This window comes from Amphibalanus amphitrite, unplaced genomic scaffold (genome assembly GCF_019059575.1).
Source record: "Amphibalanus amphitrite isolate SeventyFive unplaced genomic scaffold, NRLGWU_Aamphi_draft 000212F_arrow, whole genome shotgun sequence".
NCBI classification, from domain to species: domain Eukaryota; kingdom Metazoa; phylum Arthropoda; class Thecostraca; order Balanomorpha; family Balanidae; genus Amphibalanus; species Amphibalanus amphitrite.
The window spans coordinates 685,365-710,732 of NW_024881707.1; the positions used below are offsets into that span (position 1 = coordinate 685,365).

Below are 25,368 nucleotides of genomic sequence, written 5' to 3' on the forward strand. Positions count from 1 at the left end.
TGAGCAATGCTTAGCGAAAGTGATCGCGAACGCGAGCAGTTTTAGCAACAACCACGGCGCACTTTCCTCACTAGCAGTGCGTGCGTAGACAACTCATGGCTGCCACTTTCATCGCTCCTAATTGCTGTCGCAGTTTTACGCGGACGCACAGAGGCGAGCAAAATGATGAGAAGAAGCGGGGGTGTGGAAACACGCTCTCGTGAGTGTTTGTCGAGGAGGAACGACATCACTGATGACAATATGAGTGATAGTTGAGAAGCTGCTGATCTGTTGCTGCTGATCTGCTGAGAGAATCTGTTGCTGTCTGGCATCTGGTTCACTCATGAACTGTCAGCGAGCGTTTGGGAAAGGAATCAGGAGAAAAAGCCCTGTTGACACTGGTCTTTACTACTTGAAAAAAGAAGCACAGGTCACCCATGACCCGTGGGTGGGCAGACCGGGCAGTTCTGAACTGGCACGCGGTGACAGATCGGTACAAAGCGGCCTGTCAGAGTCGACTCCGGGTGACAGATGAGCGCGTGACAGTTGGCTCCGCTCCTGTGACAGCCCGGCGAGCCCGTGACGGTGTGACGGCCCGTCACGTCACGCTGAGTCGCGTGCGCCGACGGTTTTTACTTTCACCGTCATCATTTGGGTCTCTCCCTGTCTCAGACACACACTCGTGTAGGCGATCTGATTGGTGTCATCAAAACGCCATGGTTCCTAATGTCGCCGCCTGTCATAGCTGGTGGTGTTGTGGACGGTTTGAATGCCCAGAAAACCCAGAGAGGGATAGCTTCAGACCACAGCGACCAAATGGAAAAGAAAGCGAGATAAATGAACAGAGCAGGCGGTGTTATATGTAATGAAGTCTCCGAGCGCACAGCGCAGTTAATTAAAAAGCGGAAAGGGTGAAGACCATTTGGGATTTTCAGCGCCTCCAGCTGTCTCCATGGGCAGCCAAGAGATTCGGAAAACACCATTAGCGAATGACAGATAATCCAACAATGAGTTATTGAATCCATCAACTGTATGGAGTGACCATGAGGCAGTTACTATTGGAGCATGCTTCCAGCGAAACGGCGCTAATGCCAACATAAATTAATTTCGTCACACCAAGGCTAATCAACCGGGCTAAGCCGAATCAAGCGGAACATATTGAACAGATGCGACAAAACGAGCGCAGCGGGACAAACAGTGACCGTTTTCAGAGTGGAACGCTCTGTTAAACGACTTCTGATGGCCTGTTCGAAGGAGCGAAGACGAGCGTTAGGCGTTAGCAGACCATTGTGACCGACAAGCGTTGGCCTATTCACGCCACCTGTGGGCTGCGGCTAAAAGAATTGAGTGGCATGGATTATCAGCATTTTATGCCGGCTTTGCTGTAAAGGTGCTGAATTTGAGCTTAACACACGAGCTGGCAAAACTGTGGTGGCGTATTGAGCTCTCGAATATGATATGCGTGATATAAATATGCATGTTTATTTTAAAGATAGAATAACTAAATTAATTTCAAACTTATGTGTGCACATCATTTTTGCTCAACAATTCAGTGATTAGGACAGCGATTCACGTGAGCGCCTTGAACTTTTGATCCTGCACCTCAAGAGGAACAAGAATACGCCATTTTGACAAGGTTATCTCCTCCATCTTTTTTACGCAGTCGCCATCTCCGCTGTGTTTCCCGGCTCGTCCGACCGTTGCCCCCGCGTGCCCCGGTGCCCCCGCGGGGCGTCTGAGGACTGACCTTTGCGCTGGACACGCTCCTCGTGTCCTCAGCCGTGTCCGGGTCACCGACGCTGCTGCGGCCGGAGGCGCGGTTCGAGTCCCCTCTCCGCCATGGGAACAGCACGCTGCGGGCACAGACAGACAGACACCATCAGTTCAACAGTCAGAGGCATAGACACATACATTACTCCGTGTCATTAGAATTTACATACAGGCGGCCACGGAAATGCTTCCAACAGCGGCGCACCGTTAGAGACGTGGGTGTGAACACTCGGGCTGCTCCTCAAACGTCGATCGGTATCTGATAGGGACAGAACAGCGCCTGAGGTGTCGGACCATCAATAGGGACGTTAGCGGTAACAATCGCTGCCCTCAGAATGCGGCCAGAGTCGCGAGAGGTCAGCGCACGGTGCGCCGCGGAACGACCGGTCGGCACTTAGGCGTGACAGACAAGAAATTTAGCGGTTAGTCTGTCGTCGTTAAAATAGACTCGCGGTTTTCCTGGATCATCTCACAAGCACCGTTCAGGATCGTTTATGCGTGTTAGTTCGGCCCATCCCATACATTTGGGAAAGAGGATACTTTCGCCCCGATCTGACCCCACTGAGGCGCACCTGATGGATTTGTAACGGTATTTGAGACGAGTAGAGGTAGTACGACGAACAACAGTTTCAGAGGTGGCGACAGCGGCACTGGCTGCACCATTTGCGGCACCAGGGGCGCCGGTGGCGACTCCATGGGCACCACACTCGCAGACACCAGTCCCAGCACCACCGGAGTCAGCGATGGTGGATGAAACGTTCCAAGCAGCCTGGCGCGATGCACTATTCCCACTCAAACGCAGTCCCCGTGTGGTGCGGAGCAGTCCATCCAGCGGCTCTCGACTGGACATCGACGAGCCGACAACGGTGGGGTTGACAGCTTCTGTGACAGAGTTCAGGGTCCGAGCTTTGCGTTCAGCGTTCTCTGCAGCCATCTTTCCTACATCCGACATCACACCAGTTTCTCCAAATGCCATTGTGTGTCTCTTGTTCACGGCCGGTGGCTTAGAGTCAGCAGCGAACCTAACCGAGCGCCGACGCGTCGTTTTCGACGGGGAGTTGGAGGTGGCGCGCTCGGAGCGGAGGGTGGCTCGTCGCCGGAGTACCTCCGACGGAGGAGTGGGTGTCGGAGGGAAGACGACAGCGCGGTCCGACCAGAACATGGACAGACCGCGACCAACGGCGTCCTCCAGAGACATGGCGGCGAGATGAGAGGAGAGAGTGGAATTAGTAAGGTGGGAGGGACGATGTTGTCACGTAGGACCACGGGGAGGGGCTTAAATAATGCAGCGCAACGTTTGCAACAGCACCGAGACGACGATCATCGTAGGGCTTCACTTCACTTCGTCCGTACACAAGTGAGCTTTACACTGGCTTCACTCGGTTTACCGTAACCTCACTCTTGATGCAACACACCACTGTCTCACTGAATCGGTCCAACAGCTAACGACACACTCCAGTCTCAGTTCACGGACGCTCCGCCCCTTCTGTGAACTTCTCCCTGCGCTGGGCGGACCAGACCCAGACCCCGCAGTCCGGGGCGGTGACTCAGACCCTCCAGCCAGTCCTGGCACCGTCTGGAGCACGCCTCAGACGGTCGGCGTGCGTCCCGTCACAGGGCGTCACGGCGGCCGGAAGCCGTCACAGCGTACGTGACGGCCGTCACAACACAGACGCCAGCGCGCACCGCCACCTGGGCATCATATGTCGCTCACAGTCCGCGCCCCACCGCTGACCTCGGCACAGCTAACGAGACACATATGGTCCGGGCTTTTTTAGTCCGCGCGCCGGCCGGCACACTCGCAGACCCAGCTGGACGCGACTCCCGCCAGGACAGGTCGATGCACTACGAGGCGCTACTGTGGATCTCTCTGGATGAATTCAGTCACCGAAAGTCACTGGCGTCACCGACGGGACTGTACTGCGATCACTGCAGGGACACTGGCGCACACTTTGCACACTTCCCTCGCGGCGGAGAGTAAACGGACGCGTGCAGCGTTTCTGTGCGACTGCCGGAGCGGGCCTGTCAGCGGCGAGTGATGGCCCGGCGGCCTGCCTGAGTCACTGCTACCCGCTGCAGATCGGTCCGAGGCTCCTGCGGGGTTTCAGCCCGGCCCGCTCTGCGGTCAGAGGTCACCAGCAGCCGACCCTGAGGGGCGGCCGGCGATCACCGCAGCCCGGCTCGGGTAGCACCGCGCTGAGGTCAGGTCACGTGTTTCTCGACGGAGGACACGAGAAGGAGATCGGGCGTCACTGAGCTGTCAAAGGCTCCGCACGGGATTACAACCCCGTGTCATTCGCACGAAACACGACAGGAACGCACGGAATCACCGGAACTGTCCGTCTAACCACTCGAGTTCTCGTGTCACTCCGCACTTTAGCAGCCTGTCCGAGTAACCTATCAAATGTCACTCGTTCTCCGCCTGACCTGCCCCGCCCCGCCGCGCTCGGTCACCGCGTACCGTCCTCACTACCGTACCGCCCCGCCGGCCGTCCGTTCTACACTGAGCCGGCGACTTATCGCGCCCACCTCACAGATAAACAGGCGGGACCATTGGCTCTATCGCTTAATGTCAACACCGCTCCATCAGGGACTCAGCGCCGGCGGCAATTAGGTGAGACGCCTCGGCCCGCCGGCAGCCAGCACGCAGATGCGTACAGCGTGCGGCGCTCGCCAGAGGCGGAGTCAGGGACGGGGGTAAACGGGTGTGTGGTCATGTTTAGAGACGTTTGACGTCATCCACGACACGCCTGTTGAAATACGAATGGGCGTTATGTACGATAAATATTTTCATAAGACAAGTTATTAGGTCCAACAACAGTTGCTGATCTATCTTGAAGTTTAAACAAACATTTCAGACGTTTTGGTCGATATGTTATATTTCCGCTCCTTTCATGTTTCTCCAGACGACTTAGTCCGCCACTGCAGAAGGCCTGGCGAATTGGCCAGCAGTTCGCTCAAATAACAGCGCCGAGCACGTCCGGAGTACGGAGATAAAACACGTTTCGGTGGCCTGACCCAGATAGTGTGTGTTTGGGTTGGAGCGGCACTCGCAGGACGGATGGTGACGGAAGACGGGGAGCGGTGCAGCCATTTCGTGCTCGGCCCAGCCAGCGGCAATTTGTTACCGCTCTCAGCTGGATTCAGAACTCTCAATGACGTCATAGCGAGTCCGGCGCGCACGCGGGCGGGTTTAAAAATCGTCCCGGACGAGCTAACGAGGCGCCGGACGGGCGAGTGACGAAGCGATTTTCACATGGCGAGCTTTTGGAAGTCGTGAGTGAGTTTCGTTTTCACACAGCGACGTCAGGAATGTGGTTCGGTGTGAAACATCCATTACGACGCGGGTCAACCGACGGAGAGCACGGCTTCTCCATAAACCTTAACCCTATTCCTGGCGGGGGGGGGGCCTCAGGAGCCCCCCCCTGAGGTTTTTTGGTTATTTCTCCCAAACGCGTTGAGCTAGGAAGCTCAAATTTTCTGACTTTTCCTAAACGGCTTCTACGCAACATGTCTGAAAATTTTGAGTTGATCTGACCTCAGGTCAGGTCACCAGAGGCGGTTTGGTGACCCTACCTCAGAAAAGTTTGCAATCACGCCAGAGCTAGAGTTTTTGACCGATCAAGTTCTTCTCTTCAGGCTTTAGTTAGGGTACCAGTATGTGCAATTTGTATATCTCGGAATTTTGATATCGGTGACCTAAGGTCAGGTCAAGTTTCGCGACCTCCCCATTATAAGTCAATGGGGGAAAAATCAACTCCCTGTTTTTACCACTAAAACGGGTCGGAATGGCCCCATATACCATACATGACTTCATATACGATCAACCTTCACTACCTTGAGGTCTGTTTTGCTGTTGGGCAGCTGTGAGGTCATGTGACGTCATCAAAGGTCACCAAAGGTTTTTGGCCAATAACTCCGTACAGGAACAAGATACAGACGCGTGGATGGTCTCATTGTGTTCAGCTCGTCAAGACGCATCGAATGATATACATGATGACCTCGAGGTCACGTGACCTGAGGTCAACCTTTGACCTTGACCTTTCGAGGTCAACATATATATCATTCGATGCGGATTGACGAGAGGATCACGATGATGCCCTTAGTTTGTTCCTATCTTGACTAATTCGAAAGTTATTCGAGAAAAACTCTCTCCATATCTAGCGCCGCCATTTTGACTTTTTCGACCCCTGTGACGTCATCTTTGACCTGACCTGAAAATGACCTTAGTAAAAATTGTAGATCTTGACCGTGCGTATCCGATGCCGTTTACCGTTTGTCGCTGCGATGTGTAGTTTTTGAGATCTGAAGGGGAGGCCGAATCGGCCCCCCCCCCCCGCCAGTTTCTTGCCCCGGCGGAGCCCGCCAGGAATAGGGTTAAGATTTCAGACTCCCGAGTCCAGATTTCGGAGGCGTGCGGTGGTGGCAAGGAGTCGGATCAAAGTTGAACTGTCACCAAGCAGTGGCAACTGCCAACCTGACAAACCTGGCGTCGTAGCCCGAACAAACACTAGTCTGGCCTTCCGTCGGCAGCGGGCCGGGCCGGACTGGTTGTCGCCACTTTTTGTCGCTGCTCGCGCTGGGTCAATGTCATATAAACACTGACGGCATCGGCATCCGGGCCAGCAGCGCCTTACGGACCGGACGACTGTGACTCATAGCTGAGCAGCGGGGTCGGTCGGCTGGTGCGTGGTATGTAAGGCACAGAAGCCTGTCACCTCCGCGCAGGAGAGAATTCACTTGGGGATGATTCAATCACAGACTTTTTGTTGTGAGTGACCGGGATTTGAAGATGATTCCATCAGTGGATCTCACGACTACCAGTCGTACCGTTACGGCTGACTAAAACCCCAAAATCACTCAATAGGGGAGAGCGGGGCCAGTTGAAACACGGGGTCAGATGAAACATGGCTTTATTTTCAACAGTATGCAACATATGGCGTTGCCGACACCACTGCGCATCCGCGCTCGACCACTTCCTTTGTCAACGGCGTTTGGGCGGCAAACGGACGGTTATTTTGATTTGACACTTGTTTTTGTGTTTTTGAGGGGCGTTTGGGAGAAATCGTTTTTATGAATATTTTGTGATATCTCATATACCTTTGTTTGCTGAAAGAAGAACTCCTGGCTCCGGAATAACACCTTATTTGGCCCTTCATTCAGCATGATGCCGTCCCTCCAGCTCGTTTGACATATGCTTTATGGCGCGTGCGAGATGGCGGGAGCGGATGGGGTCAATTGAAACGCTTCTCTGAGGGTCAGTTGAAACAGGGCCACAGGCCGTTTCAATGGACCCCGGTGACCTTTGCAATGTTTATTGTTCAGGGGCTGTAAACATTAAAGGAAATAGTCCAACTTTGAAATGAGCTTTGAAACTGAAATACCTAGTAGTTTCATAGAGCTCAATTTTTGACCCCTTTTTCTCCAGCCTTTTGCTTGAAAGCACACTATAGCCTGAGATATTTCTCATTTTCCTCATCCGCCCATTTTACCATAGTCTATGTACTTTATGTCACCTGTTATGAGGAACTTTGCACTTTTAGCTTTCCAACGACCTATTAAATGTAGCATTTGGAAAAGTAAACCGGACAAAATATCTCCTTAAGAAAGTGGCCTTAGAGAGGAAAACATCCCATTGTTAAGGATAGGTGCAATTGACCCCATGGGCTGGTTCAATTGACCCTCGCATCGGGGTCATTTGAAACGGGTGTAGAGCTGTTTTATAAGCATGCGTTTGGCAGCAAAATATGTTTGAAACATAATTTACATATCTTAAAATAAAGCTAAAAGAGCATATTTTTTCATGGCATTGTGCATTTTTCGATATGACAACTAGATCTCGCTGTGCATGTCAATATATAAAAAGTGGTTCAACTGGCCCCGCTCTCCCCTATATTCCGGCCGGTCTGCGGTTTGGGCCCGATCGACACTCCCACCGTCTTCAGATCTCACGCACGGGACACGACACACCGGGTGAAAGCAGCCGATCCCGAATCAGACCACCTCACCACCGCGGCCGGACTGCATCCGTGGGAGCACACAACCGCAACAGCAAAAGGGCCAGCGCGACCATCTATCCAGAAAACAGCGCGTCGATGAATCGATCGACAGCGTGCTAACACAAAACGGAAGTCACGCGGTGAAAGGAGCCAGAAGTGGAGCAGCCATCCCGTCCGTGCTTCTCCCGTCAACAGGAGAACACCGGCGGCGGCTCGTGCGCTACCCCGCCGTGATCTGGGTCCGTTTTGCGTTCAGCCTTGACCGGCGGCCCTGGGCGGACGGGCGTGAGGTGCTGGCTGTGCGCGCCGCGTGCCCCGAAATCCATCACACCTTGGTGTACGGGCCGACGCGCGCAGGAATGCGGCAGGACAGAGCGGCACCGATCGACGGCCTGGATGAGGCGATCAAGGTCGGAGCGCAGGACCACAGGCGCCACATGTAGTGCAGATGGTCATAAAGTAATGGTCATAAAGCCATTCATGCAATCCACAGATAGGATAATGATGTAAATAACCAGTATAGCGCCTTTTGGGGCGACTAACGGAGCGAGCGAGGGGGTGAGTCTTGCACGTGCGAAATTTCGAGGGGGTACCTCCAAATGACTTGTGCACGGCACCCTATTGACCGGTTTCTAGCGATGTGCCAATTTGAGCACAATCGGCCCAGCCGTTCTCGAGATCTGGGAGCGGCACCCTGCACGTGCGCACGTGCAAAATAGGTCCCAACTGACTTGTGCACGGCACCCTACTAACTGCTCCCTAACCGTGTACCAAATTTGAGCGCCATCGGTCCAGCCGTTCTCAAGATCTAGAAACGACCCCTGCACGTGCGCACGTGCAGCAGCACCCCAACTCTGGCACATGGATATGCAGTGCCTAGTGGGTGCCTACCTACATGCCAACTTTCAGCGCAATCGGCCAAGTAGTTACCGAGATATTGCAACAATTACAAAACTGACACCTCTTCGTTTTGCACGTGGCACGTGCATAAGGGGTCACCCACATGCATCGGGAATAGTCCAATACTTGGTAGAAGGAATGAAGCTACCCGACAAAAATTACCGCATGTAAATCGGTCAAGTGGTTGCTGAGATATAAGCCTCGCAAAAGCGTCCGCACGGCCGGCCGCTCATACTCAGAAATTTCCGTTAATCTAAGGAAAGACTCCGCTCGCTTCGCTCGCTCCGTAATAAACCAATTAATACCAGTATAGCGCCTTTTGGGGCGACTAACGGAGCGAGCGAGGGGGTGAGTCTTGCACGTGCGAAATTTCGAGGGGGTACCTCCAACTGACTTGTGCACGGCACCCTACTGACCGGTTTCTAGTGATGTGCCAAATTTGAGCACAATCGGCCCAGCCGTTCTCGAGATCTGAGAGCGGCACCCTGCACGTGCGCACGTGCAAAATGGGTCCCAACTGACTTGTGCACGGCACCCTACTAACTGGTCTCTAACCGTGTACCAAATTTGAGCGCCATCGGTCCAGCCGTTCTCGAGATCTGGAAACGACCCCTGCACGTGCGCACGTGCAGCAGCACCCCATCTCTGGCACATGGATATGCAGTGCCTAGTGGGTGCCTACCTACATGCCAACTTTCAGCGCAATCGGCCAAGTAGTTACCGAGATATTGCAACAAATACAAAACTGACACCTCTTCGTTTTGCGCGTGGCACGTGCATAAGGGGTCACCCTCATGCATCGGGAATAGTCCAATACTTGGTAGAAGGAATGAAGCTACCCTACAAAAATTACCCCGTGTAAATCGGTCAAGTGGTTGCTGAGATATAAGCCTCGCAAAAGCGTCCGCACGGCCGGCCGGCCGCTCATACTCAGAAATTTCCGTTAATCTAAGGAAAGACTACACTGAAAAAAATAATGACACCTAAAAGGGGTGTTTTTTGAAGCGTACCAAAAACGCGCAGTTTTCTGGAGTCCGATTACACCCGGAATCAGACACTTTCTAGGGTATTATGACACTGGTTGAGGGTGTATTTTAACACCGTAGGTCGTCAAATGATTCCCGGAATCATACGCCTTATGGAATAAAAATACACCCCAAATCAGAGTCATAATACTCTAGGAAGTGTCTGAAGTGTCTGATTCCGGGTGTAATCTGACTCCTGGAAACTGCGCGTTTTTGGTACGCTTCAAAAAACACCCCTTTTAGGTGTCACTTCAGGGAGTAATCGGATCTTGAGGGTGTATTTTGATCCCACACGGTGTATGATTCCGGGAATCATTTGACGACATGTGGTATAAAATACACCCCAAATCAGAGTCATAATACTCTAGGAAGTGTCTGAAAAGTCTGATTCCGGGTGTATTCTGACTCCTGGAAACTGCGCGTTTTTGGTACGCTTCAAAAAACACCCCTTTTAGGTGTCACTTCAGGGAGTAATCGGATCTTGAGGGTGTATTTTGATCCCACACGGTGTATGATTCCGGGAATCATTTGACATGTGGTATAAAATACACCCCAAATCAGAGTCATAATACTCTAGGAAGTGTCCACGAACCCTAACTCTAGCCGTCTGTCCTGTCCAGTAACGACCGATAACATTGATATCGACTGTCGGTCCGTGTACAAGAGCAGCTGAGGTTTTCTGTGCGTGCCCTCTGACAGCTTTTCGTTGTTCCCTGTGAGGGTGCTGGGACAATTTACTCAGGGTCGCTGTACAGTAGCAACTGCGGGTCCCCGTACAACTAACCAACATACCCATGGGTATGTTCTGCTTCTGAAGCTTATAGGAACGATTAGCCAGACTGCAACGAGACTTTAAATGTAGCTTACATGTGTCTTCACCCTTGCAGCTACAATTTTATCTATTGACGATGACGTCTTCTTTTCAATCAGTCTTTATACCAGATATTGTCAAATGATTCTCGGAATCATACACCTTATGGGATCAAAATACACTCTCAAACAGAGTCATAATTGCAGTTGTTAACCACGTGACGCAAATAACAATACATGTATGTCATTCTTTATTTTATATGCAACAATAAATTCCAAAACATTTGGGCACGAAATGTATGGCGAAATCTAATGAAAACTTATCGTAAAGCTCATGGGTCCGTGACTCCATTCACCGTAAGGAATTACTCACATTTCAACAATGTCAATGTTCCATCAACCGGTGATCATTGCTACTTACTTAGGTAGAGTTATTCTGCTGCTTAATGACATAAAAACTTACCTCCGTCTCCATGGGGCGTTGCTATCTTGTCCTACTTCAAAATTTCGCCGAGTGCAGGGCGCCTCGTTATTTAAATACGCATGTTGAGCAAACTACAAATAAAATCTGAAGTCTATCGTTAAAGCACTATCACTTGAAGTAAATCTACACTTTAAACAACGTTTGGCGACATTACAAGCGCGTTAATTCAAATAAGTTCCTCTCCCCGCTCACACCACACGCACCCACGTGGGCACACTTCCGGCAACTGAAGTCAACGGCTTTCCTAACGGTTTTCCTGCAAGGTCGAGCTATTTCATCTTCGTGGCGGACCGGCATGGCTAGAACACAAATGACGTCACACGACAATGCAGCTTGCTGATTGGCCGGCCATTGACTCAAACCACTGGACCTGAGCTGTGGTTCGCACCAGGGTTACAGAGTCAGAGTCAGAGTTGGGTGGAGTTGTTGACAGAACTGTGGCCGGAGTCAGAGTCGGAGTAGACTTTGGAAGCCGGTACTGGAGTCGGAGTCTGAGTCACCGAAAATCAATTGATACCGCAGCGTATCCGGACAAATCTTTGCATGGCATTTCTTCGTCGCGCAATTCTTCGTCCGCAAAACTTCGTCCGCTCATTTCTTCGTCTCCGCCTTTCTTCGTCTTGCATTTCTTCGTCTCGCATTTCTTCGTCTCGCATTTCTTCGTCTCGCATTTCTTCGTCTCGCATTTCTTCGTCTCGCATTTCTTCGTCTCCGCATTTCTTCGTCCGCGCATTTCTTTGTCTCGCATTTCTTCGTCTCGCATTTCTTCGTTTTGCATTTCTTCGTCTCGCATTTCTTCGTCTCGCATTTCTTCGTCTCGCATTTCTTCGCCTCGCATGTCTTCGTCTTGCATGTCTTCGTCTTGCATGTCTTCGTCTTGCATGTCTTCGTCTCGCATTTCTTCGTCTCGCATTTCTTTGTCTCCGTATTTTTTCGTCTCGCATTTCTTCGTCCGCACATTTCTTCGTCTCCGCATTTCTTCGTCTCGCATTTTTCCACAAATCTTCGTCCGCAAATTGACAGTGCAGCCTGCTGATGGGGCTATTGCCTATTTCATCTTCGTAGCGGACCAGCCATGGCTAGCACCAAACATGTGCATGGATCCGAGCGATGGATCTATGATCTCAGTGGATCTCGAAGCAAACTGCAGGTAACAGGTTAGAATCTATGATCCCATCGGATCCGTCGTGAAAAACTCATCTTGGATCTATGATCTCATACGATCTGACGATAAATCAAGAACATGGATCTATGATCTGAGTGGATCCCACCATGCACAACATTTGAAACCATGTTTTAAAGGGTTTCTGTATCAATAAGTGCCACAAAACTATGGATTATGACGTGCGAGCACATAAAATCACTCAAACAGAACGGTTATGCGTTGCAACAAGTGTTTTTTTTTTATTTCTGTGCTGACAAAAAATAAGTGAGGATCTATGATCTCACAGGATCTCAAGCAAAAAATGAGACTCGAATCTGTGATCCCTACGGATCTCTCGATAAATTTGAGAGCTGGATCTATCGGTTCCCCCCTTAATTGAAGATGTTCCGCCGCTATACTGCTATCATGAACCCTATGGGTGTCATTTCACTCAGTTGAGCGTTTTCGTAATCCGTGACTCGCTTATTAGGTGTAATTTGACCCTCAGTGGTGCCATAACATTCCCGGTGTCATTTGAACCCAATGGGGCTCAAATGACACCGGAATATTATGACACTACCCAGGGTCAAATTACACTCAATAAGTCATTTGTACGGAATATTATGACACCACTGAGGATCAAATTACACCTAATAAGGGAGTCGTGGATTGCGAAAACGCTCAACTGTGTGAAATGACACCTATAGGATATAAAAACTCCTCATGATAGCGTCAAAAACGCTTAGATGTGTCATTTTACACTGACACCTTGCAGGATCTTTTGACACGACACCTAAAATGGGAGTCAAAATTTTGGGAGTCAAATGACCCTTGGGTATGTGATTCTGACCGAGATCAATTTACACTAAAAAACGGTGTATGGACACCGTTTTTCAGAATCGGATTACACCATGGGTGTCAGTTGATTCCCAAATAGGGGATCGTGATTCCCGGGGGGAGTAATTATTTTTCTCCGTGTACGCTCGCTTCGCTCGCTCCGTAATAAATCCACAGATATTTGGCTGGATATCACGACATTCAACTCAACCACATTTTCACTGTCTGAGCCGATCCATTCCGACATTCGTAACCACTACGATCACATCTTCATCGCCATTCCAGCGGCATACAATCGATCATCAAACTGAAGGTCGTGGCGCCCACAGAGCTGGGCGCAAACTGCAGGTTTGCTGATCGCTCCGACACTCGCAACGTGTCAATTACAAGGTGCCGCACTGAGAGGTCAAGGCGGGTCACTCAATGGCCGTGTGCCTTGCCCGGCAATAAATCCATCAAAAACGTGACTTATGCTCCCGGAGAGTTCTCATTAAATCGCCAATAGTCGCTTACAGCAATCAGCAGAATGTGCGAACGTGGCGAGGTAAAAATAATGTTACGAGAGTAAAGATCACGTCTTCACCTTACCAGGGTAAAGAAGCAGTAAAGTCTGCTTTTTTGTCAGACCAGCCGGACTCGGATCACTTTCCAAGACCTGCTTTCCTTTTCCAAGGGACAGTGAAAGTCTGCCTTGTGCGGTGGCGGTCAGTGGGATATACGACACTGGACGCCGGCCGCGGACGGCTGGGCGGGGCTGCTGGGCGGGGCGGAGGGACACGCAGCGGTCAGAAATCGGTGTCACCGAGGGGAGGGTCTCCCGAGGACTGGCCCACTCCACCCCACCGCCAGGCGATTCCACGAGGGACCAGCTCGACACGCCGGCCGTTACAGGCGAGTCGGTTGGTTCGTATCCTACACGAGCTAACCACGGCCGGACACGACCCACCAGATCCGCCCGGGCCGACCGGTAGACATTGTGCGACAGAGCGTGACGCTAGCCAGCGCGAGCAGCCGGCGGCATAGTGAAGACGTTAGCAGCGAGGTGTGCACGCGGACCGCGCTGCATCGGAACCGGGACGTGAGGAGGAGGGTGTGGTTCACGCCGGTGAAACGGATGACTGACTGGGATAAACATGGGAGCTTTCGCGCCCACCGGGTAATTCACACAAAGTGGCTGGAAGCTGTGACTGATGGGCCATCAATATACAACTGGTGTAGTAGAAAACAACCGTTTCCCTGGTTTATGAAAGTCAGATTAAAGGGCGTTAAAGACGTCTGTGTCCAGTGTACTCACTGGGTCTCATGCACCAGTACGATTGAGATTAATATCCAGGCGTATTTGATTTGTGTGCTTGACAGCGATCTCTCTTGTAATTGGAAATATCTCTACCTAGACCTGTTACCCACCAACCTCTACCAGCTGGCCACTGAGGATTCCAATTTCCCACGCACACACCTCGACACATCTCCGGCGCGCGCCGGATTCGTTCCGCATTCCCTTTCGCCGCGGCTCATCACCATATGCGGGCGGCCTCACCTGTTTGTCGAATACACGGGCAGAATTAGTGTCACGCTGTAGTGCCGCAGCCACGGCGACGGACGCGTGTCAACGGCCGCGCCACACATGATCGATCTGAGAGCGGGAGTTCACGCGCCGCTCGCTCACTCACGCACGCCGCTGTCGCACGCCGTGTTCACTCAATCTCCGGAGCTCGACACTCGTCTGGAACTCCGGTCTCCAGTCTGCATCCACAGGAGCCGTGGTTTAGTCTGTCTGTCCCGACTCGCCTCAGTTCACGGAACGACAACGAGTGTTCTTCTCATCCGAATGCGGGTCAGCCAGGATGGCCGGCGGCGGATAGTTTGGCCTTGACATGGAGCTATTCTCGTTGCGCTTTTCCGGCCGATGAGGAGATTTTGCGTTACAGATGGTTGGCAGTCCCCATATGACCCACTGACACTCAGTGTTCACACTAGAAAATCACAGTCAACAATGACACCACAGAGGAAGCGTTGGTTGGAATCCACGCGCGTCTGGTGTGCCACATTAGCTATCAGACCGACTTCCGTCCGCAGCCGCGCTCCGTGGCGGACAACACAGCACGCGCGAGGCTCTCTGCCGACCGCGCACACTACGTCACCACACACCCTGACATCACTGATCTGAGAGAGACGTCACTGTGGACTGGAGAGCCGAGACAGACGCAGACAACCCTGCCACCACGCTGAATCACTGGTAACAACTGGGGTTCCACCGCAGCGTCCCTCGCTGCAACTACACACCAAACGCGGTAACCACGCGTCAACTTTTCTGGGTATCGTGCGGCGTTCGGTCCGGGACGTGATGGCTCGCGGACGTCGCTGACGGGCCGCATAGGTCAGGAGTTCACAACTCCCGTGCCCAAACAGGGTCACAGGCCGTCCCTCCAACTGCAGTGATCGGGCCGTCGGTAGGGGTGGGTACACCAGGGTAGCGTACTGTGCCCTATGCTGTTCGCTCAGCAGTGACCACTGATCACGCAGAGGCGGCGACAAAGCCCGGCCGCGTCACGTACCGAACTCAGTTCACTGACCACCGAACCCCAGCACTGTGCGACTGGGCGCTACGTCACAATCACGACATAAAGACCTGCACGGCACGCAGGTCCACTCACACCTCACAGCTCGGTCACCGACCTTATCTCCCCGTCACCACCGTCCCCTGCAGCTCGAGGTCCGCCCCGGCGGCGTCTCAGAGCAGATCTGACCCTCTGCACATCGCTCGCGGCCCGTTGGCGCCGGAATTCGGACCATGTTGCACGTAGGGTACCGGTTACTCCACAGGGCGCGGTGTTTGGCGACCTCTCTCAGGCGTGGCGAGCCTCGCCAACGGGTTTCATAACGTGGACGGTTACAGCCGGCGGGGATGGGAGTGCGCGCCATGCAGTGAGCTGCAGATAGAGAAGACACCCCTCTGAGGATTACATTATCTTTCGGTCGGTAGAAGCTGATCGCACGGCCTTGTGTGACCCTCGGCAATCTTTAGTAGATTATGGCGGAGTTTGCAGGCTGTATGGCCGTTACCTTCAGTTTGAATGGGCAGCGTGCGAGACAGATTCAGATGATTCGCATATTAAGTCCGTTGATTGTATTAAGAATACGCAACCTTGTGTAGCAGCTTAGAGCGGTACGATCAAGCTATGCAAGCAAGGCATTATACATATTTTGGTTCTCCCATGAGGAAACAAATTACAAAATGTACCCTCGTGCGTGTTTGTCCTGGGGAAGTAACCAGTTTCTTCCCTCTAGACAAGAACTGCACGATGCTCCCCGAGACAGCCTGTTTGTTCAACTCAAACCGTTCGGCACTAACAAGATTCCAGACGCCTTTCGCCCGGTGACAAGGCACAAGGTCAGGGGTCAATGGGTTAAGTTCAGGCGCGGAGCGCACCGCGCGAGCGCGCGCGGCAGCATGACCCTGAGCCGCTGGCAGTCAGTCGAGGCTGCCATGTTTATGAGACGACACAACAGCCGAGCAGCCCCGGCTCAGCAATAAACACTATTGAGGCTATGAAGGCGGGGCCAATAGATCAGATGGACCCCGCCTGCCAGCGGACGAGGGGCGGGGGAGGGGGTGAGGTAGGGCTCCGCCCCACCGCGACCCTGATGAGCCGGTCACGACCGATTTTGGGTCAGCGCGCTAACGATTTGACCCGGTGTGACCTGGCGTGACCCCGGTCGCCGATTGGCCTCTGCGGTTCGGGACAAACCGCGGTGCGCACAACAAAACATCGCTGGGAACGCCACGCGACGTCTCTCACGCACCGCCAAAGAGACGAGGTTGTTTGGACGACTAACGAAGGATCATGACTGAATAATGCATCACTCTGCACAGTGCACAATGCACAGTGCACAACCACCCATGAAGCCAGGTTTTTTTCTGCTATAGGACCATAACAGCGTCATTATTCATAGCCTGACATTAATTGCGTCACCAGAACAACAGTTTACCATTTAGATATGTCCATCCATCAGCCATTAGCAACCATTTTCGGCTAAATGAAATCAGCAGATGTAATTTCAGAAACAATTACTCTGACCTTTTTGCGCATTTAGTATGCGCATCATTGCACCGTCTTTTGAAGATGGCATTTAGGTCATCGCAGACCCAGCGGCCGTCATACCATTACTGCTGGCCAATGGCTAAAGCCATGTTCGTCATAATGGTTCTGAGGTGAAGCGCTATCTCAGCCTCTAAAGGAAAAGCACTGATAGCATAGACATGGTGAGAATAATAGCAGCAAAACAGAGAGGGCAACCAGCATGTGATAAATGAAAAGCTTGATCTCAAGTGCCTGCTCAGCCAATCGCCACAAAAGTTTCATACTCATTCATCAAAAATCAGGCCTAATGCAAACCGATATACGGTGCCATTCAACATTCAACAATTCAAAGCCATACCGAACCCTGACAAATGGCCTTTATCAACCCCAGCCCAATCCTTCACCCCTGATTCGATCGGATCCGATCCACCCCATTCGTTTCCAATCGGTCCCGGTCGGTTTACGGAGCGGCGTATTGTCGATAGCCGTTGGCTCGTTTCCTGTGACGGCTGGGGAGGAGACCCTTCCGGTCGCACGGGTTGGCCGTCGTCTCACCGACTCAACTCTACCCACGGTCAGTGACGGTGCAGCGGAGTTCTTACACCGAGTGACAGTGTAAACACCAGTTCAGCAGTGACACAAGCGTCCGCTGAGGAGAGCGATAGGACAACGCTGTTTTATATTCAGGTGGATAGGTGAATTTCGGAGTCCGATAAAATTAAGTTCTTGCATTGCCCTTTTTTCTCTTAGGAAGTTGTAGCGGTGTTTTATATGAATTTTATCAAAGCACATGGCCTGATATTTAGCGATGTTGATATGATACCTAGATGGGGCATAGAGGTATCTAAATACGTCGAGTAAAAAAGGCAATCTCAACATGATTGCGGAAGGCGGTTTATCATTTCAAATGTCATATTTCTTTTTGTTCTAGCTTCACCATTACCAGCTGATTGCGCAGGCGTCTTCAAAATGCGGGCAATGAAGAAACGTGTTTACAAGCGGCAGAACAGCCTTCTTCACTCCAAACCTCCAACTGAGCAGGGCAGCCAACTTGTTTGTGCGCTAAGAAGACGCTAAGGTGATGCACGGGTTTTCATTTGGCCATGTTATGGTAACCTTCACACGCACTGCCGGAGGGTGGGACAAGAATACCACTCTATAGTACGACAGCGATGACACATTCCTCGAGTGTTTTCTGTGATAACAGCGACTGCCGTGTCGGCAGGAATGTCTATTCAATGAGCGACCCAGCATAAATATTCAGCTCAGACACTTCATTTCAAAACACCTGGGGTGGCCCTGCCTCACTGGGGAGGAGAGTTTATAGAAGGTCCCGAGGGACGTTTATTGAAGGATCTGCATCTTTCGAGAGCTTCCCCGGCTAGCGGCCGTTAACGAAAATACAAACGGTCCAGCGAGGATGCGGACAATAATAGCGCCAACAACACTGGCTCTATCGTCGATTCAAGAGACCCAACCTTCCATTCAGCTCAATCACCATTTCCTCTTCGGGACGGACACTGAGGCAAAGGGACGAAGGGACAGGCAGGGACATGGGACAGGGACGAAGGGAAGGGACATCACGGCCACCTCACTCGGTTCCGACAACCCTGCAGTGCGATGCTGTAACAGCGGGCCGACCACCGCGCCCGCGTGTTTCTACCCCGACTAACATATCGATCCATCACTACCCCGACCTCCCGTCGGCCCGACCCGGCAGAGGCGGTTAGCACACCTCGCCAGGGGGCCGGTAACGAGACACGTTCGGTCCCCGGCGTGTCAACACCACCGCCATTTTCAGCCGAGTATTTTTGCATGTGAAATATTTTGGCATTGCCGTTAGAGCCATTTTGGTGCGATTGAGATTTGGTGTATCCAAGGCGAGTACACTTTGGTGTGTCCTCTTGACGCTACAAAAAGAAACTATCTTGAAGCGCAAAATGATACATAAATTTATGAAAGACCGTCCGACCAGCCACTGGTGGGCACGGTGATCTAGCCAGCCACCCCATCAGGCAGTAGTCACGGTCTCGTGACCGTTGGACAGCGGCTGGCCCGGCCGGATGAACCCCTTCCGGTCACGGGGCGGGGTGGAGGGGGGTGCTCGCAGCTGCCCGTGACGACTACCCCCTCTGTGCGCACCCCCTGACCGCCCACTCCCCTCCCCACCCGGTCACGTGCAGCGTGTTAGGCCAGGTGATAGGGGAGGGGACTCCTCCCCCAGTTAATCAGCCAGAGGCGGAGGAACCAGACAGGCGATCTAAGAGCGAAGCGGCCGAATCGCGCCGAGGATTGTGTTCAGTTTCGTCTAGACAAAGGCGGCCAGTGATTATAGTGGAGCCATCAGCTGATTTATGACGTTTCTAGGATTGAAATCAACGCCCGCAACGGATCGGACGTGGATGAAACCATTAGTAAAATGGAAAGCGCCGACATTGTTTTCGAGCGGCGTGCGTGATATAATAGCCCATAATGCCCGCTATCAAGTGAGTTTATTAGGGTATCCAGCGATCAAAACGCAGCCTGATACCGACGGAGCGAGAACGGAGATCTCCAAAGGTCACAGGGGTCACCGAGGTCACAGGGTGCCCCGGGGGTGACGCGCGCGCGATACGGGTCGCCCTGCTCCGGACACGGTGAGTAATTTACAGACAGCAGGGCCATGCTCTGAGGTCAGCGGGTCACGGTGACCGAGCGGGGGTGATATGTTGGGCTGACAACGCCGGCCGGCTAAACAAGGTGTGACAAGACCGGGCCAGGAGATAGCCAATAGTTTATTATTGGCCGACATCAGTGAGCTATGTGGGAGAACGACTGCGCAGTATTTAAGCGTGACAGGACCTATACACGACTTTTTCAGTAGTCTATTTCATAATGGAAGTTTCCACGCCCCTCAATGCACATTCAGTTGGCTTTCATTGTTCGACATAGAGCCAGACTGTGTACATTTATCAACTGTCATCCACTTATTGACACTAAACAGCTTCAGTCGGCCGAAAGAGGACGTGGAACGCTGCGCTCAGCCGCCCACTTGAGCTCCGCCTGACACTCTGAACGTCAAACAATTCCCCTCAGCGCCGCAGACCCTGACAAAACAGAGCACCGCTCGCGAGGCGTGACCCCTGCCCCCAAACAATGGCCAGAGCGGTGACGAAATTGCCGACGGCGTCCAGACGGGCGCCGGGCTGACCCTCGGGGTCATGACCTCATCGGGAGACAGATGGACAGATCGACCGAAGGCCCGGCGGCGTGCCTATCAGCCTGACCGCCGCGTCTCGATTACTGCGAGCTGCCGGCAATTAACGTAGCCCCGGGAGTAAACAAGATTGGGAGGCGCGGTGGAAGGATGGGTGCTGGGACGGATGGTAGATGGTAGTCCATTGGTTCGGTATTAAGACACCCGTGTGAGGTAGTGAAGTTACTTATTGTGGATGGCAAAACTAAAGGCTGATTCACATTCATCTTCGTTACAAAAAAAAAAACACGGCATCCACATGGTTTATAATAGTGATGCTGAGAATGAGAAGTGTCCCGCTTATCCTCGCGTTCAAGTGGTTCAGAGTCATCAGAGATAGCATTTTCTTTGTGCGATTAAAGTAAAACGCCCGTAAGAGATCACGTACTAAGAGATAGCGCAGTTAACTGCCATGGCACGCGTCCTCCTTGCCTAAACCTCATACATCTGCTACTGTTGGATGCCTACCACGCGCCAACGACCAGCGACGGACAAACGCAAACAGGAGAGGCCCATCGATAAGATGAACGAGATGAGAGCAAGTAAGCTAACTATCTGCCACGTGTCTGTCCATTCACTGGCCAGAGGCGCCTACCATGAACATACGGGCGCTGAATTCGATTCATTTTCCTCCACATGTGGTGCTGGCCAGCGCGCGAGAGAGCCCTCTGTATCACGCGAGATAATCAAACGCGAGCAGAGCCACGCACCGGCACTAAGCCATGTGTGCCGCGCGTCGAAGAAAGTAAATTACTGCGCCTCAGACAATAGCACAGTAAAGAGAGACGATCACTGTATGGGGGGGGGGGGGGCAGCCATCAGTGCAGGCGGGTAGGCAGGGATGGGGAGGGCGCTGGGGCGTGCCGGACCCGCCGGCTATCGCGACAGTGCCGCTCCAGTTCCCCAGAGCGTGCAGAACACTGCTGACACGTCTGACAGCGCTCTCAGCCGGCGGCGAGCGGAGCGGAGGGGGCCACGGCCGACCGCGTCCCGCGCGCAGCCGGAGACTGCGACACTGCTACAGGAGCGTAGCACCACGGCCGGGAGACGGCGACGCGCCACACGACGGTAACACCAGCCCGAGACTTCAACGCCGTGGGTCAGGGGATGGAGACAAGGCGGCGCGGCGGCAGAAAATCGATTGCACTTCTGTTACTGAGTAAATAATAATGGCGTAAGTATTAGAAATGTGATTTAATGAAAATAATAGTGCGAGGCGTAATTTGATCCCATTTTTTTAGGCGTACAGGGATATTTCACCTAGTCAGGCATGAAGGATTAGCAATATTAGGGGAACTGTTTAGCTAGGTGAAATTGGCGGCGAATAAAAGGGAAAATGTCATTCAAAGCAAAAAAGAGCGATTCATCGTATTCGCAGCATCCTCCCCGGGAAGGAGCCACTCTGAGGGTAGACATGACTCGTGACCTTCCGAGCGCCGACCTTCAACTCCCACCGCTGGCTCATCAGGTGGGCGGGCCGGGGGACCCCTGGGACGGACGAGGGTCGCGTCACGACCACCCCCGCCCCCATACAGGCGGCGGTGGGGTCACTTAGCGTGCTGAGTGGCAGAGGTGGACATCTAACGGCATTAAAAATGAATCAGCGATGCGTAGACAAATAAATGGCCATTTAACATTCAATGAATGGAAATGCCATAAAAACTGATAAATTACAATTTTGGGGTTTAAATTTGGCTATAAAGTTTGATTTTAAATGTTAAATAACTTTAAAAAATCAAACAAGACGTTTCCACACAACTTTTATTTAAGTATGGTACAATAAGGAGCCGGAATGACACATTCACCGGATGCTATCTTCCAGTATAACAATAAATTCATTATGCACCAGACCGTTAACTGTAACTATCTGCACCCTTTTTCCATTCATAGTTCAATCTTCCAAACTCGTCCTGTCTGTCTCTGTCTTGCTATCTTGGTCGCCTATCTGGTCATCGTTCGGTCTGTTGCACATCACCCGGAAACGTGCAGTGACCTCTCTTTCCCTCCCTTCTCCCTTCTCTTTTCTCCATCCATGTCTCTCTCTCTCTCCCTCTCTCTTTCTCTCTCTCTCTCTCTCTCTCTCTCTCTCTCTCTCTCTCTCTCTCTCTCTCTCTCTCTCTCTCTCTCTCTCTTTCTCTCCCTTCCACGTCACTCTCTAAGGACCATCCCCGACCAGTGACCTCTCTCGTCACCACACACACACACACACACACACACACCTATCTCTCCATCCTCTTCCTCAATCGTCCCCTGACCGGCGCGGCACCAGTCCTCCTTATATGGAGAGAGTTGGGCGCATAGCCGCAGCGCCACCCAAGGTTTCCTGACCGATTGATGCGAGATCACGGCGTCCCACTGTCCTGAGGAGGTCACCTCAGACCGAGAGAGGCGGCACGAGGCGTCAAGCTGAGAAGGTCCCATGGAACGTGAACCGAACACATGGGGCGTGACAGGGATTGAGACATGGCTGAGTTTGGTAGCAATGGATCAAAGGTGCATCCCAATTCATTCCTGTATTCTAATTAAACTTGGTTGATTTGGTAGCAACGGATCAAACGTGCATCACAATTTATATCTGTAAGAAATAGTGGACCAAGAGACTTGAACCAAAATACAATATAGAAGAAGCTGAGAAGAAAAAAGATGCAGGTTTACTTAGCGTGGTGCAAGGATATTAATGAGAACTGGGGCGGGAGCCGACAGCGCGACAAGCGCGATAAAAGACTAATAAGTAGGCCTGAATTAACCAGCTTAGCTAGCAGGCAGACGACGAGTGGCATAGTGATTAAGCAGCCGATCCGGCCGGACAATTAACCCTTAATGGCGGACGTGGCAGGAATAGCACGTGTGCGCGCCACGTGGCTGCAGCGCGCGGGCCCGTGGGGCCGCCCTGGCCTCGGACGTGCGTGTGTCACACCAGAGTTGCATACCCAGCAGGCGTCCGACTCCCGAGCGGAGGGCGCGCCCATCAGTGAAAGCAAGGCCGTCATATTGAGACTGACACCGACTGGGGCAGGGTCATGGGTCCCCCAGCGCGGGAAGAACGAGCTGAGGTTTGTGTGAGAAACTGACGGCGGAAATGGGGATTAGGATGCTCGGATTGCGGTGTAATCTCAGGCTCAGGCGATGTTCAAATATACTTGAGCTTGATTTAATGCAATGAAGTCTCAGACTAAAGACCTTTGAACATATGTAGGAAGAAAAATGCATTTGAATACATTGGGCTGACAAAATAAATCACGATAAAAGTCAAAGGCGTACGTTTTTCGTAGTTGAGTTAAAAAAGAAGATCACTAATCACCGACAAGGTCGCCAATCACCGACAACCTCTCGCTTCGGACCAAATCTCGCGGTAGTACGTGACTGAAAGCGCTCCTCCCCAAACGGGCACTCTCGTCATTCTGACACACCTCAGCCCCGAGGTGTTCTCAGTTCCACCTAGTCCCTCCACCCCGCCCCGCCCCGCCCCGCCCCGCCCGGAAAGTGGCCACGCCTGGGGGGGGGCTGCACTCCTGGTCACACCTGTCCCGCTGCAGGACGTCTATTACCGAACTACCGGCCCCGTCAGCCGATCAACTACCTGTGATCGATGTTCCTCGACTGAGAGGACCCACAAAAACCGGCGGCCTTGACCCGCGCCCGAGACCGGTCCGAACGCGACGAGGGTACTCCGAACGCGGCCCAACAGAATAGAACTCGTGAGCTGCTTCGGAGGGTTTTGAATCAGCTGCATTCAAGGCCCTGGATGGGTGGAGCTGGGGTAGGCGCCACCCAGAGGTCTGATGGAGATTGCCTGAGCCGGTGATCCGGCAAGAAACGCGCACGGCAGCGGACGAAAACAAGCTTGTAGCTATCAACTTCGAGACGGCCAAGCAGCCTATTTTGACGCTATTGACATTGACCTGCATGGTGAAGCTAAAATATGAACGGCATTTCAGGAGCCTTACATAGGGTGATTACAGGCCCTCATCGGGATGTATTGTCCGCTGGCCCACTTAATCCCATTGAGGGAATTACGGGACCTTAAGAGCATGAAACGGTTAAGCCCCGGGTAACAGTGATGTTGAAGTTAAATGGGTGCTTGAGGACGGCAATGGGTATGCATTAGCAGTACTTCAAAGTGTGAGCCAGCGTCAGCAATGATCGGCCGGCCAGGCAGTAAACACGGTAGTGAGTTGACCTCTAAATTGCGTAAAGCTGTTGTTCCTTGGTAACGTTGCTGGCTTCCTGATTTTAGAACCAACTGCTCGAGGTTACCTGACGGAAATTTTGATTGACTAATGACATCCACGTTCTGTACAATGTACTCCAGTTCCTTGGAGTTTCTTATACAAACAGACATGAAATATCGTCACGCACGATTCAACAAATGTCTTCCTATCATTAATTTCGAAAATATGACAGGCATGCTTTCGACAATTACACAAGACCAGATATTATTAGCATGTCTGTTATAATTTGTGAGAGGCCAATTATATACCTATCACACATGTTTCATTATCGAGTTTTCTATAGTAACTATTGTACATGTCAGTTCAGTTACCTAGTAGGCAAAGACATAACCGGAATGATCCCGCCCTTTTCCATACTTTGGTACCATCAGATGCAGAAGCCGTGGTAAATCCCCACATATGTCGTTAGTAACAGATCGACCGAGAGCTGACTCCAAAGGAGCCAAATACTCCAGTCCAGGGTTTGGTATCACCACAACACCCTAGTTTAATTTAATGAGCCTCAGGTTAACATATTACAGTTGGATGGATGTCAGATTATCAGATGCATCGAGCGGACATCGGGCTTTTAATGGCGTATGCGACCCTAGCGCTATGAGTACCATATATCAGTCGGAGATTGACCTGTCAAAGGACCTCTGAGAAGGACCACATATGGCGGTGGCGAGGGCACGGCTAGCGGCGGGCCTCGGAGCGAAGAGACCGAGTCCAAATCAGCATAGAAGGAAGTGGAATGATGGTATTAGCGATTCGTCACTGCTAGACACATTCGTTATTTGTCGATCCGAATTTCAAATCCAGTTTATGATTGTATCGACCGTTAAAAAATAACAAACAAAACGCATTGCAATTCTTACAAATTTCTATCAGT

At 52.0% G+C, this 25,368-nt stretch overlaps 1 protein-coding gene across 2 annotated transcripts in view; it reads right to left on the minus strand.

The window, feature by feature from the left end:
- Positions 1 to 25,368, minus strand: part of LOC122385244 (serine/arginine repetitive matrix protein 2-like) — a 77,476-nt gene that overhangs the window by 39,827 nt on the left and 12,281 nt on the right. For both annotated transcript variants that reach the window (XM_043373378.1, XM_043373377.1), the window contains exon 2: positions 1,727 to 1,832. In XM_043373378.1, coding sequence (XP_043229313.1) covers positions 1,727 to 1,832 — 106 coding nt within the window. The remainder of the gene's footprint in view (positions 1 to 1,726; positions 1,833 to 25,368) is intronic.